This window comes from Halichoerus grypus, chromosome 12 (assembly GCF_964656455.1).
Source record: "Halichoerus grypus chromosome 12, mHalGry1.hap1.1, whole genome shotgun sequence".
Taxonomy (NCBI): domain Eukaryota; kingdom Metazoa; phylum Chordata; class Mammalia; order Carnivora; family Phocidae; genus Halichoerus; species Halichoerus grypus.
Window position 1 is genome coordinate 427076 of NC_135723.1, and position 19286 is coordinate 446361.

The window sequence follows — 19286 nt, forward strand, 5'->3', positions numbered from 1 at the left end:
CTCAGCATCCGAGGCCCCTCCCTCTGGCCCCGGTGCCCCAAGCACATTCCTGCCCTCGGATCCCGCCTGGGCCATCCCTCCGCCAGGGCTCCTGGCTCAGCCCCGCGCGGGTGGGTCATAGGGGAGCAGGTGGCGTGGTGGGGCCGTGGGGGTCAGCTCTGCCCCCGTCGCAGCCACAGCCGCCCGGACCCTCCACCCCACACCCCCCAGCGCTGGCTGGCTCCCCCGTTTACAAGAGAGCCCAGAAATCGGAACTTCGGTAAAATCTAGTTTTCAACACCAGCAACAAATGAAAAGATACTTTAATGGGCATGGAGTTTCGCTCTGGGAAGATGTGATGGTTCTAGAGACGGACGGTGGTGGCGGCTGCACCATGGGAATGTGCTCGATGCACCTGAACGTCACTTCGTGCCCCGCGTCACAGTATCTTAAAGGGTGTGGGCTTCCTGCAGCTGAGGCCCCCAGGTCACCTCCCGCCTTGAGATGGGGGAGGAAAGGAGGCCTGAGAAGTGGGGAGGGGGTCGGTCACTGAAGGAGGGCTGGTGGTGACAGCTGAGAGACACTCTGGTGGCTGGGTCAGGAAGACAGGGCTGAGGAGGGTGGGGGCCAGGGGTCTGCGGGGTCTGGCTCCTGAGCCCCCGTGTGGGACCATCTTGCAGCCAAGGACACGGAGGAGCAGAAGGCCCTCTCCACACCTCCACGGTGCCCTCTGGCTTGGGGTGAGGTCAGGAGCCCCTCAGGCACGCCCAGCCCTCCGGTGTGCAGGTCTGCGGGGTCACAGCGCCCCCGGAGGGGTCGACAGGTGCCTCTGCAGGACCTGCCATCCCACACACCCGGGTGCTGCCCTGCACCTTCCCGCCAGGCAGGGCCGCTCCTCTCCAGCACACTTCAGAAGCTGCTCCCTGCCGGAGACTTCAGGAATTGGGGTCAAAGCCAAGGCCTGACCTTCGCCTTCAAGATCTGAGCTGGCTGGACCTCTCCATCCCCTTGTCCCGGCCCTGGGGTGCACAGGGCACTGGGGGCTCTGTGTGGCCTGCTGAATCCACCCCCAGTCCCGTCACTAGCCCAGGTCACCCGGGGTTCTGGTGACTGAGCCACTTACCTCAGCTGTAAACCGGGGGTGCGCACCGTCTGCGACTGGCATCAGGGGCGTTGACAATCCCCGCTGAGGCCGAGGGGGTACCCAGGATGCTCTTCGTGACCTCGGATGATGCGTCCGGTGCTCCACAAACACCGCCTGCCTCCCCTCGACTGAGGGGGTTGACACACCCGGCCCGTGGGGGCAGTCCTGAGCCAGCCAGGTGCCCCGAGGGTGCGGGCGCCCCAAGGGAGACTTCACAGCAGCCGCCGCTCGGAGGGTGGAGTCAGGGGCCCTGGGGGGGGCGGTGAGCCCCGCCACTTTCACCACCAGAGATGGTCTCCAGCGGCGTGCCCCCCAACCCTACATCCGACGTCTTAGCAGGAGAGTGGTCCGGACATAGGGCGGGCAAGACGCCCAAGCGCCTGGGGGCTTAAGCGGGGAGGGGCCTGGAGCACCCTGTCTGGGTGAGGGGGGAGCCCACGGAGCTGTGTGGCAGGATGTGGGACCTCTCCCCAGGCCCTGTGGCTGTTTTCACAGTGGGGCTCAGAACGGGTCGCTCCTCCACGTCCCGGCCCCCGCTTCCCGCAGCCCCTCCGTGGCCTGCTCAGCCCTGACAGCTGACAGGTGGTCAGGGGCTTGCAGCACCTTCCCCACCCCACGTCCAGGCTCCTGCGAACCCAAACCCGCTGCAGGCCAGGCACACGTTGGAGGGCTGCTTACTCCCCTGCCGCGGCCCCCGGGAGACACTCGGCCGGCCACGGGATGGTCCTGACCCGTCTCTGGAGGGTTACCACCTGGGCAGCCTCCCAACCACCCTGCCCTGCGAGGGGTGGGCTCGCCTGCCCTGCAGAACCTCCCCCAAGCCTCTAGCCGCTCCATCTCTACACCCACACTGGGCCCCTCCTTGGGGAGGAGCGCCTGGGCTGTTTGGGTTCAGCTGGCAGATGACACCGGGGACTTACCCCCCCCCCCCCCCCCCCGCAGAGCGTCCACCAGCACCAGGCCTGTGCCACGCGGATGGCAGAGGCAGGGAGCCCCACTGGGGCGGGAACGGGGTCTGGCTCAAGCCTCAGGGGCATCACTTCCTCTGCGGCCCGCACACAGTGTTTGGGTCAGAACGTCCCCAAAGGTCCATCCAACCCTGGCAGAAAGCGCGGGAAGCGGCAGGACAGAGAATGCAGGCCTAGCCTGGTTTCCTTCCCCAGGGAACACGGTCTCGGGCCAGGCCGCAGGACACCCCTTACCCAGGACAACCACGCCAAGCTGCTGGGCAGGCTGTCCACGGCCGGGGCGTGACCGTCCCAGGTCATGGGGGGGTCCAGACTCTCCCAGCGCCGGCTACAGGGTCCCCGAACCCGGTCCTGTCCCCTGACACCGCCCAGGCAGGCGGCAGCAGCCCAACCCCTCAGGGTCACCGACGGGCAAGGGCTGTTGCCATCCACAGCAGAAGAGCCGAGGCGGCGCCCAGCTCTGAGGCCCGGCACACAAGCGGACCTCGGAAGCCAGGCCAGTCGTGAAGAATCACAGCGACTGAGACCACCACCAGGCTCGAGCAGACGCCTGGGTCCCCACCCAGCAGAGCCTGAAGTGACAGGATGTTGGTGCCCGACCACATCCACATGAGCGTCCCCCCCCGCCTGTGGAGCAGACCCCGGTCGGGTGGCCTTGGGTCTGTCCCCAGGTGGGCAGGCCCGGGCACACATGTCTGCAGGGCGGCAGCCGCCTCCCTGCCGCATTTCCCTACAGAACACGGAGACTGTTAACCTCCCACACGCTTCAGGACAAACTGTTAAAGATGGGGCCTCTCGTCCCTGGCAGGCTGGTTCTGGTCCCAGACGTGTGCGTGCTAACACCGCCACGCATCCTCCGTTCACTCAGGAAGCACCCCCAGGTCCTGCCCACTGAGCACGGTCCCCGGGGACGGGGGCGCGGCGGACCCACTGTGCCCGGGAGGGTGCAGGCAGATGCGTGAGCCCAGCACCGCGGGGCCGGCGCCACTACATGGGGCGTGGGGGGTCCTCTGGCGGAAGCTTCGGGATCCTGTGCTCACCTTGGGTTTCCAGGACCTGCTGGAAACCCACGTGGGCTCTGCGGCCACAATCCGTTCTTCTTGATCAAAAGCTCTGATCTTCTGAAAACCACAGGTTGAGACGAGCAGAGTTCGAAAGACACAGGAATCCCCCCTCTGGGGTTTGCTCTGTGTGAGAGCCAGGGGCCTCGTGGCTGGAGTTCCGGAAATGTCCCCATGCACACGCGCGCACACACACAACAGTCTCGGCAGCTGATGACACACACGGACGCCAAAGTGCTTAAATACAGATTTATTGCAAACCGACACTGGAGAGGGACTTCGCAGGCGGGCACCCTGCTCTCCGCGGACCTCGGCTGACGGAGCTCAGTGGCCAATCTGCGGCGGCCGCGTCTAGAGAGAGAAAACACGCAGGCTGCACGGGCTCCAGGGCCCAGGCCGGCAGCGAGGGGCGGAGGACGCCCGTGAGGACAGCCCGCCATCAGCCGCGTGGACCGGCGCAGCGGCCCCGGCCCGCCACTCCCAGACGCCGGTGAGCCACCATCACGACCGGCGGGGCGGGGCAGAAACACAACACTGAAGATAACGTCGGGCAGAGGAAGACAAGGGACCACAGAGTCCACGGCTCCCCGGTCTCCCAAGTGGCTGGGTGCGGGTGCACAGCCCCCCTCGTCACACCAGAAGACCCTCACGGCGTGGCCCAGGGGCCCGAGACCATCGAGAACAGTTCTCACACGAGACGCTGCTGACGTGGGGCAGGCGTGCACATCCCGGGGGCCCCCGAGGACGGGTCTCAGCAGCTCCACGACCAGCCTCAGTGCCAACTACAGGGGACAGGGCTCCGCGCCCCCCCCCCGGCGATGCTCCCACCAGCCACCTGGCGTCTGCACCTCCCTCGATGGCAGCAGAGCCACCCGATGCTTCCCAGGGACTGGGTATTCAGGCCTCCACGAGCCACAAACCTGCCCCCACACGACTGACGAGCCCCCTCCCACCTACTCAGGCGAAGGGGGCAGTTTCCAGAGGGACCATCACCCAGAAAGGAGTCCTTGTCCGCCCCGAGGACAGAGCCATGAGGGGAGGTCCCGGGAGACCTGCCGTCCGACGGCCGACGGGGCAGGGGCAGGGCCGCCGCGCTCTGGTCTCCTGGGGGCACCCGGTCAGCTCTTTTGACAAGAACCGGGTCCCACGAGAAGACGTCGAGGCAGTTCCTGCTGCGCCCGTGGCCACTGGGGACTGTGTCCCCACATCCAGAAGCGGCGACCAGGACCCCGCTTTCTGCTGCTCCTTGACGGGGATGAGCAGGTGGCAGACGCGCACAAACGCCAAGCGACACCACACGCACACGTGGGGCAGGGAGAGGTCAAGGCTAGGGCTCCCCCCGCCCCCCCGCACATCAGCAGCTGGCCCAGCACCCACTCCCCGCCCCCAGCACAAGGAAAGCAAGCAGAGCGTGTGCACGGCAGCAAGAGGAGAGCGGGTGGCCGGCGTCCCGCTCGCCCCGCACTGCTCCCCGCAGTCTGGAGATGGAGGACCGGGTGCCGCGGGTTCACCCTTGAAGGAAAGGATGGCAAGGGCAAACCCGCCGAGTCCCTGGCAGGAGGGAGCCGGGGGCATGGCCAACACCCCGCTCCCGGCCAGCGGGCACTTCCTTTCCTCCGGGCATTAAAACTGCACAGCCCCCGGGGAGATGTTGAACATGGCCGGGTCGAATCGCTGGCCTCGGAAGGGGGAGCCTTCAGCATCCCACCCCTTCTTCAGCATCTCATGGACTTTCTACAAACAGAAAACAGACACAGAGATTAACGCAGGGCCCAGAGCAGGGCTCACTCTGCCTCCTCCGCACGAGGACCCGCTGTCCCTCCTGCCCGCGGCCCCTCTCCCCTGGCGTTAAGCCCAGCGGTGCAGCCGCGAGCACGGCGGACACGGGCCGGGTTAACGGATCACTGCCGACCTGCGGTGCACGACCGCGCAGGGCCTAGAAACCAGCCCCGCCCAACACACGCCGCACCCACCCCTCCTCTCCGACTCCTGCCGCCCGTTCCAAGCCCCCTCCCCGCCGGCCACTCTCTGGACAGGAGCCCCATGCGAGCCCTGACCGCTGGTGAGGACTGTGTACCGGGGCCGTCCAGGGCCGTCAACTCCTGCTCCCCACACGGGCCCTGCCTCCTCGGGAGCCACCAGCCGGTCCTGCTGACCCCCTGGCCCCACATTTCCTCCTCCCGGGGACCTGCTTCCCTCCAGTTCGAGCCTCCACGGCCGTGTGACCTCGGCACCTCTGAGCTTCCCCAGATCTGGCTTCCTCACCACCAGCTCCCGGCACAGCCCTCCTGCCTCATGCTCTCGTGGTCCGAACCCGCTCCCCACACGGCGCTTCCCTCACAGCCGTGTGAGGACGGTCCTCCCCAAAGCCCCGCCGAGCGCAGAGGAGTCCTGGACAGCAGTGCTGGCGCCGCGCATTCAAGCGCAGGTCACCCGGGCGAGAGGCACACCCAGCCCCGGCTCCTGCATGTCTGCTCAAAGCGCCCGGAAAGCGCCGCTCGGCCCAGCACTCACGTCCCCCAGGGCCGCACGCTGCCCCCCGGCACGTGGCAAGTCCTTCCGGAGTCCCTCCCGACTCAAGGCACAGAGGCCCGTCTGTTAGCAGCATCTTTAAAGCTCTTCTTCGGATACGTCCCCATCGGCTGTCCGTCCCCGGGCCCGTCGGCGAGGGTCTCCTGCTCCCCACGAGGGCCTGGGTTCCCGGCCGCTTCCAGGCGGCGGCGCTCGAGCCCCTCCGCGGGGCCCAAGCTCACACTTTCTTCTGGTGGCCACAGGCAGCTGTCCTGTAGCGGACCGCGGCTGCCACCCAACGCCCATGAAGGCGAGGCCCCCATCTGCGAGCTCGGCTGTGCCAGCCGGAGACAGGCCACCTCGGCCCCCCCGGGCCCTGTAGGCCCAGGTGGTCAGGGAGCCCGACCGAGGGAGGTTCAGAGACTCGGGGCAGGAGAACAGAGGCTGGGACCCACTCGGGACTCAGGCCCCAGCCCTGCTGCCCGAGCCACCTTGACCACGAGCCGGCACCAGCACCCGATGCTCCTCTCATGACCCAGCCAGCCCTGCCCGACCGGCGGGTGGTCAGCGCTCCCTGAGTGACCCTCGCAGGAGCAAGGCCGTCTGCGTGGGGCCTTAGGAGAGGGCGGCAGGAGGGAGGACCAGTGAGGACGCCTCGGAACCCCGAATGGCATCGGGGGGATTCCCGTGTCGACACACGTGGAACAGAGAAGACCCCCTCCTCTGCGAGACTTGACTCGGCCGGTGCCCACCACACCCGGGAACCAAAATTAACCTGATAAAACCGGCCCTTCCTGCCCTCAACAGACATTCTTGGGAGCACTGAGCACAAGGAAGAATGAACACGCCTGGCGAATCCGCGTTCCTGCCCCCAGCACGTGCCGCGCGGTGCGGACCTCTGCTCGTGCGGACCCCTAGTGTCCCCTCCACGCTGGCCACCCGGACTTCTCTGGCCTCTGACGTTCCCAGGTGACTCGGAAGGATTTTCTTCCCATGGGCCCTGCAGCAGGGCTGGGCCTGGCTCCCCACAACTCTGCCGAGGGTCCCCGGGGGCTCGGGGAGGGGCCGTCTGGGCACTGTTCCCCCCCCCCCGCCCACACACAGCCCCGGAGAGCCCGGATCATGTGCGAGGTCCCACGTCTGTGTGGACCAGCTGCACATCACAGTCCTGCCACCTGGGCTCTGAACGGGCAGAACCAGTGCCCCACCCTGGAGGGCCAGAGCCACCTGCGAGGACTCCCCCTGCCCGCAGCGCCCCCCACCGCCCCCGCCCCGCACGCCTCCTCACCAGCTCGTGGCTCTGCGGCTTGCCCTGCAGCTTCTGGTGGTAGTCGAAGGTGAGCCTGTCCAGCACTGCGTGCTCCTCCTCGTCCACCGTGGCCATGGAGCGCTCCTTGTTGATCTTGTCGATGTCGATGTGCTCCTCGCCCTCCAGGACGGCGCTCCACCAGTACTCGCCCACCTTGTTCAGGCTCACCTGGGACACACGGGCAGACAGCGCTCCGTGTGGGGGCGGCCCTCGTCCCCCCCGCCCAGGTTCTCTTGGAGGCCGAGGACCTGCGTGTGTGAGTGCCCCGCACCCGCTCAGCGGCCAGGACCCCAGCCTGGCCCCCGCCCCAGCCTCCCTGCACCGCCGGGGAGAGGAGCCTCTGTCCACAGGCTTCTGCCCGCCCCCCCCAGTGCCCAGCACACCCCCGAGGACCTCCCTTGCCTCCAGCACGCCCCCCAAGTCAGGGTAGCGCACGGGGGAGGGGGGCCCAGACGGCATGCCTCCCTGTGGGCTGGTGGCCGAGCTCCTCAGAGGCCGAGAACGGACTGGTGGGCGGTGCACGGTCCCTCACACTGTCCACTTAGTCTCCAAAGGCACGAAAGCCCCAGTCACACCCCGAAGGCTGGGAGGCAGGGCAGACAGGACAGGCCTGCAGCCGGAGCAGCTCTCACTCAGAGCAGCACCCCGAGCAGAGGGTTCCTGGCCAGAGCACAATCGTGACTCCACAGACCCGGAACTGGCCCCCACCAGTGACGTCTGTGAGGACACCATGTGCCTGAGCCCCCCACCGGGGGTCCGGACCTGGCCACCACAGCAGGGCTCCGGCCCAGTCCCGGAGAAGGACTCGGGGTGTGGGATACGGGGCAGGCCGCACGGTGAGAGGGTGTCTGGGTGACAGCATGGCATGTCTGCAGGACAGAAATAAGCCTCCCCGCTGCCGACTACCCCGGCGGGCGTGGGGCGTGAAGACGGGGGGGGGGGGGGGGGGACCGAGACCGCGGGCTCGGAGATGAAGGACTTCTCCCTGCCAACGCCATGGTTGACGTTTGGGGTGGATCTGGTTTCCAGATGCTCCAGTCAGCCGCTCCTCACGGACTTTGCTCCCCAGTTTGTGTGCGGGGACCTGACCTGGCCCTCTGGGACCCCATACCGAGAGCACGGCCCACCTCCGCCGAGACGCAGATCTGTGTGCCAACACAGCCAACACCTTCCGGGGGGAGGGCGTTCCCGGTCTCACTAGCCCCGCTGTTCCCGGAGGGCGCTCCGAGGCCCTTAGAGGCCGCTCTGCCTCTGGGGAGAGACCCTCAGGCCCTTCCCACCTGCAGGCCCTCCGTCATCACCCCTGCCGGGAGCTCTGCACACACCCGGGAGTCAGCAGACCGCAGGGCCAAGGGCAGAGCCACTCGGGGCCCATCAGCGCCCCTCCGCAGAGGGCACAGCAGGGGTCAGGCCTGCAGCACCAGGCGCTCGCCGCCCGCCCCTCCACGTGAACCGCCAACCACACACAGGGCTTCTGGGCAGGACGGGCTGACCCTGCACACAAGGAGCTACCGGGCCTTGCTACCCACATGAGCCCTTTGCAAACCCAAAATCAAGATGAGCCGAGCATCACTTTTAAAAACACTATTTTGAAGGGCGCCTGGGTGGCTTAGTCGGTTAAGTGTCTGCCTTCGGCTCAGGTCATGATCCCGGGGTCCTGGGATCGAGCCCCACATCGGGCTCCCTGCTCAGCGGGAAGCCTGCTTCTCCCTCTCCCACTCCCCCTGTTTGTGTTCCCTCTCTCGCTGTGTCTCTGTCAAATAAATAAATAAAATCTCTAAAAAAAAAATAAATAAGAAACACTTGTGTTTTGAGAGAAAACTCATATAACACAGTCGATCATTCTACAGTGAACAATTCAGTGCGTTTAGCCCACTCAGTGTTCGGCAACCACCACCGCTATCCAGTTCAGAGCACCGTCCTCACCCCAAAGGAGCCCCGTGCCCACCACCAGCCCCTCCCCACCGTGTCGTTATGCTTCCCGGCCCCACACTGCGCACACTCGGTGTCCTTCTGAGCCCCCGCTTCTTGCACTCAGCGTGCTGTCCCCATGGCACGTCCACGCCGCCCAGGTGGGAAGTGGCACGTTGCTCTGGTTCGTGGTTCCGTGACCAAAGACGTTGCCACCCTTCCGTGTGCTCGTTTACCATCGTGTTTTTCTGAACATTTTATTTGGAATAATTTCAAACATACCCGTGTGTGTTTGTCCTGGGCTCCCCCACCGACAGGCTACCCCCGCTCCGTCACGGCACATGCATTTGACGACACGCATAACTCACAGTCCGTTCCACGATCTTGCCCGGAACCACCCCGATATCTCAATGGGTGCCTCCTTCCTGGGGACAGGGATGCTCTTTTCTTTAGCAGAACTTTCCCTCCTGCACAGGATCCAGGCTGGGGTCCCAAATGCACCTTAGCTGTCCTGTCCCCGCTCATCTGGAACATTCCATGGCCTCGTATTTAAAGACCATTCTTCATTTGAGGTTCGTCTTGTGTTTCCTCCTGATTAAGCTCAGGAAGGCGCCCCCAAGAGCATACTGCTCAAGTGACGCCATGCCCCGTCCAGGGTGTCACTCCGCCACATCCACCGGCTTCCTCCCTGAGCCCGTTTCCCCACAATGGCGGCAGGGGCCTCCTCCCCCACGGTGGAGCCATTTAACCACTGTCAGCACCACTCTCGGGTGCCCGGCATCTCGGTGGCTCCCGCTCACTCCCATCCCTCATCACGCAGGTGTTGAGAGTATCCTCGCTAACTCGCCCCCCCCCCTTACCTGGCCTCCCTCCAGGACCCTCACATCGACCTGGTCCCAGATCTCAAATCAGTTTCCCGAAGCGTCCTCACAGAAACTTCCAACCCTGGTGAAGGAGCTCAGCACCCCCACAACCTGTGCAATGACTCAGCAGCCCTGCCTCCCCCTCCCCCCTGCCTGGCAGAACAGCGTCCAAGCAGGGCGGCCTCGTGCCTGACGAGGACAGCGGCCCTCCAGACAGTGGGGACCAGGCGGACACCGTGAGAGCCGTGGACGGTGCTGGCCACGAGGGCAGACGGCGGGACCTGCTCCCTGCAGGCCCCTCCGGAAGGACGTGGGTCCGCATCCAACCACCGACCCCGGAGCTAGCCAGGCACAGCAGGACGACGGGCAAGCGCCCGGTGTTTCGTGCCGTCAACGAGCTTTTTAAGCTCACAGATCAGAGCACTGTGTGGGCCGGACGGAACAGGGCCGGGGCGTGGCTGTGCCGGGGGGGAACGCTGTCTGCGCTCGCCTCTGCGCTCACCTCGCCCCAGGACGGAGGGACGACCCTGCATCCCCTGGGAGCACAGGCCGCTGGTCGTGCCCGGCACCTTCCTGCCGCCCGCCCCCCGGAGCCACAGCTCCTCCCTGCTGGGACTCGGGGACTGCCTGGGGACGGCGCCACGGTGCTGACCGTCCCGACAAACGCCCAGGGTCCTGGGAGACGAGAGCGCGGAAGGCCGTTCCACGGACTGGCTTCCAGCACTTTCCAGAACGCTGAGGTTCCTGAGCCCGCAGCTGGGACGGAGGATGCGCTGTGACCCCGCGGGAAACGCACATCCTCGTCAGGACACGGAGAGGAACAGAGGACGGCGCGCGGGCAGGCCAGCCACGGTGAGTTTGGGTCGGCAAGCCCGTGCCGGCGGCCGCACACACACAGGGCGCAGGACAGTGTCCCCTGGCAGACGGCCGAGGACTACGGGGTGAGCCGCAGCTCCCCTGCTGAGAACTGAACTCCAGGAGAGGGTGCGGGGGCACAGCCCGCACGCACGCACACGCTCGGGGGAGCGCTAAGCGGGGCAGGGGCCGGCCCGGGAACACCCCGCCCCGGCAGAGGGGGCCGTCAGCACCACGCTGGGGGGGGGGGGTAGTGGGACAAGGACAGGGCGCTGGTGCGCCTCTGGGACAGCACGGCTCGGGGGAAGCGCTGACTCCCCGTCTCTCAGCCGAGAAAGGAGCCTGCCTGAGAGGCAAGGAGCCTCGTTTTACACTCTCGAGTGTGGGAGGGAGGGAGGTAAGAGCTGTCATCCGGTTTTAGCTGCCACCCCTGCCCGCTCCGAACGCCTGCAGCTTGTCTGATGTGCACGCCCTCAGGGGACGACGGGGGCTGGGAAGCCAGTGACGTCGCCCGCTGGGAGGTCAGGCACAGACCAAGGACTCTGGGGAGGTGACGGGCAGCCCTGGGGTCGCCCCTCGTGGTCCATGAGGCCCTCACAGCAGTCTCGCCCCTCGGGGCCTGTGCTGGTGCCCCGGGGCAGCCAAGGGCCTTGATGCTCTCCGTCTGGAGGCCGGAAGTCCGACAGGGGCTGCAAGGCTGGGCTGCCTCCGGAGGTCTCCGGGGACGGGCTGTGGCTGTGTCTCCCCAGCGTCTGCCTGTCTTCACATCACTCCTTCCGCCTGTGTGTCCTCCTCCGTCTCCAACCTCCCTCTTGTTCTCTCGGAAGGTCCCATTCGCAGGTTCCAGGCTCTGGCGAGGACACTGGAGCCCTTTCCAGGCCTCTGCAGCCCTCCGGACAGGCGCCCTCAACCATGTTTTTCAGTCGCCCTGGTGCCCAGCGCAGGGCCTGGCCCTGACCCGTCAGCAACCTACGGATGTCTGGGGCTGGACCAGCCAAGGCTCTCAGCCTCATCCTAAGGGTCAGGAATGCAGTTCCCGTGCAGCCGATGGGACTACCCGAGCCAGGCAGTGCCGAGCGGAGCGGAGGCCCGAGGGACGTGGCGCGTGCCCCCAGCAGCAAAGGCGACAAGGGTCTTCATGCATCACGGCAACGCGCTCGCTTGGCCGCGGTATCATCTCAGATACATGACGCCAAACGTCACATGAACCGCGACGTCCAGAACACGGCCCGTGGTCGGGAGGGGAGGCGGGGGGAAGCCCCACACCCCATGGGCAGGGCACGCCGGCTGTGCCAACGGGCAAGCTCGGGGGAGGACGTGCGAGGGCCTTCCCCACGCAGCCCCGGCTGCTGACGGTCAAGCCAGCCCGAGCACCGCGGGCAGTACTCGCCCAGCACCCGCGGACCCGAGGGCTCCCACACGGACCCGGCTGGCAGGGGCTCAGCGGGGGAAACTCCCAGAAACCACGGTCACGGGCAGCGCCAAGCGCACCCCCGCCGTGGCCGGCTCTGCACAGCCGAACTCGCCGAGCGGCAGGCGCGTGGCAAAGGCAAACTAGGGAAGTCAACGGCAGCGGGCACGGCGTGGGCGGACGGCAGGAAGGCCTCCCACGGGCGCCCGCGCTCCCCCCGCCCCTCCAGGGCGCCCCGCAGCTGGGAGGCCGAGAGGCACGTGGGGCTCCACCTCGGGCGAGTCACGTCCCGTGGACGAGCTTCTGGAGAGTTAAAGGGGCCCCGATGACAAGGTTTAACGGTCTGCCGCGAGCCACAGCCGGGTTCGAGCACTCGCACACGAACGCACCGAAAGGCAACGTGGCCGTGAGGACGTCAGTCACGGCTCCCAACCAAAGCCCCGGGACGAGCTCAGGGATCAGCAGAGGCGCGTTTCCACAGCGGACACGGAAAGTACGCGGGCGATAACCCTGACGGACGCCAGGGCAGCGGCTGGGAGGCCGCAGAGCACCAGCGAGCCCTCGGCCGGCCCGTCCGCGCAGGGACGCGGGCGCACACGTCCTGGCGGGGGCGTCAGGCAGAACGCGTGCTTCCCGGCTGGGACTCCCGCTGGGGCGCTGCTCGGGGCCCCCCCCACGCTGTCCGCAGGCAGCGGGCACCCTGGGTCTCGGGTCTCACAGCCCCACCGGCACAGGATGAGCCGCTGGGAGGCTGGGGGTGGAGGTGGTGAGGAGACCCTGACTTTACCTCCCGCAGCCCCGAGAAGCACCAGTGAGGCCGTGACCGGGAAGGCGTTCTGCAATGGGGCCGGGGCGTGGGGGACAGGGAGGCACGGCGTGATGGGCAGAGGGGCTGAGCCCCAGGATGACAACTGTCACAATCCCACGGAGAGGAGCAGAACCTCAGAAGGGCAGGGAGGTGCCAAGCAAGGTTGAGAACAAGAGCTGGGTGGGCTTGGCCTGTGCCCCACGACCTGGTGTCCCCATCACACAGAGGGCCCCGTGAGTGCGCCCCAGCAGCCCCGCACGACAGACCCCTCTCGCGCCAAGCCCTCCGGTCAGCGCACACAGGCTGGCCCACTGGTGCCCATCCTGCGAACATGAAACTGGAACAAACATGTTTCCTTCCCTCCTTCCTTCCGGGCACACGCGAAGAATGGGCCTGTGTAAAATCAGGAGGTTCTGTCCACAGACCTGGTCTGTTCCTGTTGCCCGCACCCTCTCACCAGACCCTGGTTGGGCACCCCCTGCCAGACCGGGTGCGAGGCCCCGAGGAGGGGGGAGGAGCCACTGAGGACGCCAGGAACGGGAGCACCAGAGCACCTGGCTTGGCTTCTGCAGCCCCAAGGGGCACAGCCAGCTGAGATCCCCTTTGTCAAACAAGCCGGTCTGTTTGAATCTGTTAACTCTGCATCCTCCAGTAGGACATCCGTGAAATTCAACCTGCCTTCCAATCTGTCACTTATTTGGTTCTGCCTCAGCTGTAGCCAGGTCACCGGCAAGCACAGCCAGGCTCTGGGGATGACCCTGCAGGAGCTCCTCTGTGGTCACCGCGTGCGGCCTCCGCGTGTGGTCACCATGTGGGCACAAGGACGGGGGACCATGAGTTCAGGCTCTGCTTCAGAGAACCAAATGGCGGGACCCCAAGGGGCCGAGGCCAGCAGAGGTGCCCCCTGAGCTGTGCCCCAGACAGCAGGAATCCATACCCCCACAGCCCGAGGATAAGCCCCACAGCGGGTGTGACCCCCACCCCCTCCCGGAGCTCGAGCACCAACGCCCACACTCACCAGGACGCACTTGCCAGGCTCCAGGCTCCAGAGAGAGCTCTCGGTGTTGACCTTGTGGGTGAACTTCCCTTCCATGAGGACGTGCTCCCCATCCTCCTCCAGCACAGCCACCCGGATGGAGCCGCTGCTCAGGGCCACCGAGACCTGGAACCGAGCAGAAGGGAGTCACTCTGTGCTGGAAGGTGGTGCCTAGCACGCTCCCAAGCAGGACCCGGCCGCAGACCACGGGAGAGCAAGATGCAAGGCCATCCTGGGGGTCCACAGGCACTCTGGACGAAGAGAATCCTACCGACCCAGTGACACTGGAAGCAGCCCACGCACCGCCGTCTCCAAGTAAACGTACTGGAAGTCCCGTTTCAACGTGCGTAATGATGACGCAGGGAAAACTACTGGTTTTCCACAGAAATCCCTTCTCCATCAGGGGAGACCGATAGCCACGGTGGAAGGCAAGCATGGCCGGTGCAGGTGGGGTTGTGCTCCCACCCCCATCTCGCTGTCGGGCCTCGTCAGCAGCACAGCTCTGGAGGACGCCCAGGAGGGCCGAGCCCCCGCACGCCCACTCTGCCTCCGTCCGCAAGCCGCTGTGCCTTCCCCGGGGACAGTGAGGCCGGCTCCCCTGTTCTCGAGAAACCCAGCCTCTCAGCCCACCATTCTCTCCTTGGGGACACTTGTCCTGGACAGTCTCTCCCCTCTCCCCCACAGCTGCCTCCACAACCACACTGGGACACCTGCTGGGACCCTGGCCTGAAGCATCCAAAGCTCGTGAACCCCTGGAGGTTCATCAGATCAGTAACCGGAAAAGGGAACCACACAGAACTCCTGTTTTTATTCCATTTCAATTCTTTTTGAACTCTAAAACGTGTGTCTGAACTGCAAAATCTTTTTATGACAGCATCTGCATGATGCGTGCATTAAATGAAAAGACACTGGAGGGGAGGACTCAGGCCTGAGGGTGGGGTTCCATCCGCTTTTGTTTGGAGACGACCCTCCCACATGGCTTGGTAAGTGCTCATGAAACACTCAGAAAGCATCGAACAGAAATTCTCAGTCACAGAATATTCGAGCTTGGCTCCTGTAACCTAAGTGTACTGTAAGAACCCTCGAGTAAAAGATGGACAGTGGAAGGGGTGCTGTTCCACAGTTCCCACCATCAGGCGGCTCTCGGGCAAGAGAGGAAGAATTCCTGAACCGTGCCGGGAGTGGGGGAAGCGGGGGAAGCAGGGAAAAGGGGACAAAGGTGCTGCTCCAGAGCAGAGTGACCCACAGCCCACACCCAACCTCTGGGGGTGTCCTGTTCACTCGGCCAGCTCTGCAAAGACACGGGCACGACCCGGGTTTACTCGGCATCCAACGGCCAAGTCAGCAGCAGCGTGGCACACTCCCAGACGATGGTCCTGACCATGAACTTGGATGTGTGGTGGAGGCGCCCCAGGAGCAAGCTCACTTTAATAAAATCCTCCCAGCCAACTTTACATAACACGATAATTTCCAAATTTGGGCAAGCTTCTCACACTGCGAGGCCTGCACAACAGGGGATGAGCCAAAGCACCGAAGGGGACCCAGATAGGAGATGCTTCCAGTCTGAGATGTCACTCTGGGAAGGGTGATCGTGTCCCAGCCTCTGTGACCCACAGAAACGACAGGAACAAAGCACAAAGAGAAAAACCCCAGACAATGCAAGGGAGGAAGGAGGAGGAGGAGGAAATGTGGAGACAAAGGAGAAGAGTGTGGGGACAGACAGCACGGAGCAGGGACGAGTGAGTGGTCTTGTCTGTGCACTGGGCTCCCGGCTGGCAGTCAGCAGGCAGGGAGGACAGGAGCAGAGCCGCTCAGTCGGCCCTGGGACAGCTGAGGAAGCCCCACCGGAGGGGACAGGACCCCGTTGTGGTACAGACCGACGGGGGCAGTGCTCCAGAGACAGGGTGCAGCAGTCTGAGGGGCGGTGTGGGCGGTCGGCCCCACGTCCTGTGCCCCTCGGCTCCGACCAGACCTCAGCCACGTAATGGAGAACACCATCAACACCATCCATCCCCTACGCAGAAGAATGGGGAAAATACGTTTTTTTAATTAAAAAAACTACTAAGGAATTAAGAAAGGCATCCTTAAAGCAACAGCATGAAAAAACAAAGACTACAGAGCAAGTAGGAAAAAAGGAAATTCGAAAGTATTTCCAGTATATATCCTCAGAGAGGCGTGAGAGGTGTGACTATGGAACCAAAATGAAATATGAAAATAGAACAATCACACACATACACCACTTAGAATTAAACACACAGAAGCTAAAATAGAATCTGCAACAGAAAGACTGGAAAACAAAGTCAAAAAACATCAAGGTAGAGACCAAGACCCATCCCGGCGGTGGGGGTGGCGTGCCGGGAACCATGGAGCAACAAGACAATGCTCCGGGGTCGAGGAAAACATGCCTTCGGACAAAACCCCACCGAGGGCTGTGCAGAAGGAGAAAACACAACGCACGCAAACTCGTGGACTCGTAACACCGAGAACTCAAAATAAGGCCCTAAAAATTCCAAAGACCAGGGATAAAAGTTTACTCACAAAGAACCTGAACGGAAGAGATCTCTAGAAACAGTTAACACTGGATGTAAGATGACAGGGAAGCAATGTCTTCAATTTTCTAAGGGGAGAACTTTTTTTAAAGTTAGATTTCCATACACACCCGAACCATGAAATAAGGGAAAGTTTAAAATAACTACATTTTAAGACATTCAAGAATCTCTTATTTACAACATACCTTGAGAAAGTTCCTTGAGGCTATAGCCCAGCAAAATGAGGAAAAAAACCAAACCAGAGGAAGATCCTGGGGGAACGGGGTCAAAGGAACAAACGTCCAATAGGAAGGTCAGTGGGGCCTGGACCGCCTGCACAGCGCGGTGACCGCAGCTCACAACATGGCACCGGGCATGAAGAAGCTGCTAAGAGAGCAGAACTCCAACACTCATCACACACAGACACAAAACCTTAACTACGTATGGTGACAAGTGTAACTAATCCTACCTTGGTGACCACTGTGCAATATAGATTTCAGAGCCTTATGTTATACCACAGAAGCCAACAGAGTGTCATATGTCAATTATACCTTAATAAAACTGGGGGGGTGGGGAGGAAGATCCAGAAGGGATCCGAAACACTGAATTTAATCTAGAAGTACAGTGAAAGGAAGCTCCAGGATGGAAACTATACAGCAGAACTGAAACATAATTGGTCCAGGTTGGAATCAGAGGTGAGAGGGCTTCAGGAAAAGCGATTTCTACACAATACGTTGTACTAGTGCGTCTGGCTGATTTGGACATTATGATGAAAAGATACTATTTTTTACAAGTTAAAAAGAAACACCAGGAAAACAAAAAGCTACACAAGAAATTCCTGATCCAAAAGTGTAAATTATAGAGTAACACCTCCAAAAAAGCTCTCTTTCAAAAAAGCAACAAGAATATTGGCAAAAATTGTCAATATGTACGTTTTCTGAACTTTGGAAACTAATCAAAGGTTTGCAGGAACCCAGAGAGCACTGATTCAAGAAAAACAAGCTTTATGACATTTTAGCTGACCCTAGGCCCGTTCTCACTCTCTAGCCCCTTGGTTACCCACATCCCCAGTACAGCCTGGCAGCCATCAGAGGGAGCACAGAGGAGCTGGAGCTCCTCCAAAACTTCATTCCCAAGAACTCCGATCACTTAACCTTGGGATGGTTCCCCAGAAGACCCCAACTGTTAGGCTGTTTTTAAATGGACTCAGAGAAGCCTTTTCCCCAGGGAGTGTTTGTTGAAAACAATCAGAGGCGAGTATTTTAACTTCACAGCTGACTGAAACAGGGGATAACAGCTGAGGCAGACAAAAGGAAAAGCTGCGGAATATAATGTCCGTGGAGATTTTGAAAACTTTGGACACATGAATGTGCAGGCTATGTGCAGACTTAGAAAAAACCCTTCGGTGAGGCCCTAACCTCTCACCACTGGCCGACTTTGAGACTCTGCATGAGCAAGTGGAGGCTAAGGCAGAACTTTCAACTGCTAGGCTAAGCGTTAAAGGCAGGCCCTAATACATACACGGAGTTCCCTGGGAGAGAAATTCAATGGTCCTAGGTGTTTAAGAAAGTCTGTCCAATCATTTGCTGATTACTAAGTTCACCAAGTAGAGACTTCACTGGCCACACACAATAAAGAATACAGACTTTAGAAAATTAGCTCAGAAAAGTCATCCAACAAACAAGAACAACTACATCAAGTACCAACAGCAATAAACCATGAGAAAAAGGGAGAATCTGAGGTCCAGAACTGCCATATTGTTATTTAAAATGTCTAATTTTCAACAAAAAATTACAGGACTCACTAAAACAAGAAAAGATAGTCCATATACATGGAACAAAAACAAACAATAAAACCTGTCCCCAAGGAAGTCTAGACATGGGCTTAGTAAAAGTCTGTAAGTCAGCTATTGTAAATATACTCATAAAACTAAAGAAAGCCATGTGTAAATAACTAAAACAAAGTATGAGAATACTATCTCATGAAGAATATCAATAAACAGATAAACATTACTTTTTTTAAAAAAACAAATACAAATTCTGAAATTTAAAAGTAACTGGGGAGGGTGCCTGGGTGGCTCAGATGGTTGAGCGTCTGCCTTCGGCTCAGGTCATGATCCCAGGGTCCTGGGATCGAGGCCCGCATCGGGCTTTCCGCTCGGCGGGGAGCCTGCTTCTCCCTCTGCCTCTCCTCTCTCTCTGTCTCTTATGAATAAATAAATAAAATCTTTAAAAAAAAAAAATAAATAAATAAAAGTAACTGGGGAAAAAAACTGAAGCAGAAAATCTACTAGAGGGTCTCAAAAGCAAATCACAGCAGCTAGAAGAATCAGAAAATCTAAAGATAGGACAAATGATGGGGCGCCTGGGTGGCTCAGTCGTTAAGTGTCTGCCTTCGGCTCAGGTCATGGTCCCGGGGTCCTGGGATCGAGTCCCGCATCAGGCTCCCTGCTCGGCGGGAAGCCTGCTCCTCCCTCTCCCACTCCCCTTGCTTGTGTTTCCTCTCTTGCTGCATCACTTTCTGTCAGATAAATAAATAAAATCTTTAAAAATAAAATAAATAAAATAAATAAATAAATAATAAAGACAGGACAAATGAGATTACTTCATCTGAGGAACAGAAAGAATGAATAGGGGCGCCTGGGTGGCTCAGTCGGTTAAGTGGCTGCCTTTGGCTCAGGTCATGATCCTGGGGTCCTGGGATCGAGCCCCACATCCGGCTCCCTGCTCAGCGGGGAGCCCGCTTCTCCCTCTCCCTGCCGCTCTGCCTACTTGTGCTCTCTCTTTCTCTGTCAATAAATAAATAAAACCTTTAAAAAAAAAAAAAAAGAAAGAAAGAATGATTAGAGCCTCAGAGACCTGAGGGACACCACTAAGCACACCACAACGTGCACAATGGAGCC

General features: G+C 61.4%; 1 protein-coding gene and 1 long non-coding RNA gene across 3 annotated transcripts in view; both read right to left on the reverse strand.

The window, feature by feature from the left end:
- Nucleotides 1–3387: 3387 nt before the first annotated feature.
- Nucleotides 3388–19286, reverse strand: part of NUDCD3 (NudC domain containing 3) — a 58366-nt gene continuing 42467 nt past the window's right edge. For both annotated transcript variants that reach the window (XM_036085264.2, XM_036085263.2), the window contains exons 4-6: nt 13839–13982; nt 6952–7140; nt 3388–4886 (exon numbers count right to left, since the gene is read on the reverse strand). In XM_036085264.2, the coding sequence (XP_035941157.2) occupies nt 4776–4886; nt 6952–7140; nt 13839–13982 (444 nt within the window). In that variant the 3' untranslated portion in view covers nt 3388–4775. The remainder of the gene's footprint in view (nt 4887–6951; nt 7141–13838; nt 13983–19286) is intronic.
- Nucleotides 9111–13830, reverse strand: LOC118531308 (uncharacterized). The gene is made up of 2 exons (XR_004915113.2): nt 9744–13830; nt 9111–9408 (listed from the first exon to the last, which is right to left on the reverse strand). It is a non-coding gene; the product is annotated as an uncharacterized LOC118531308 (long non-coding RNA).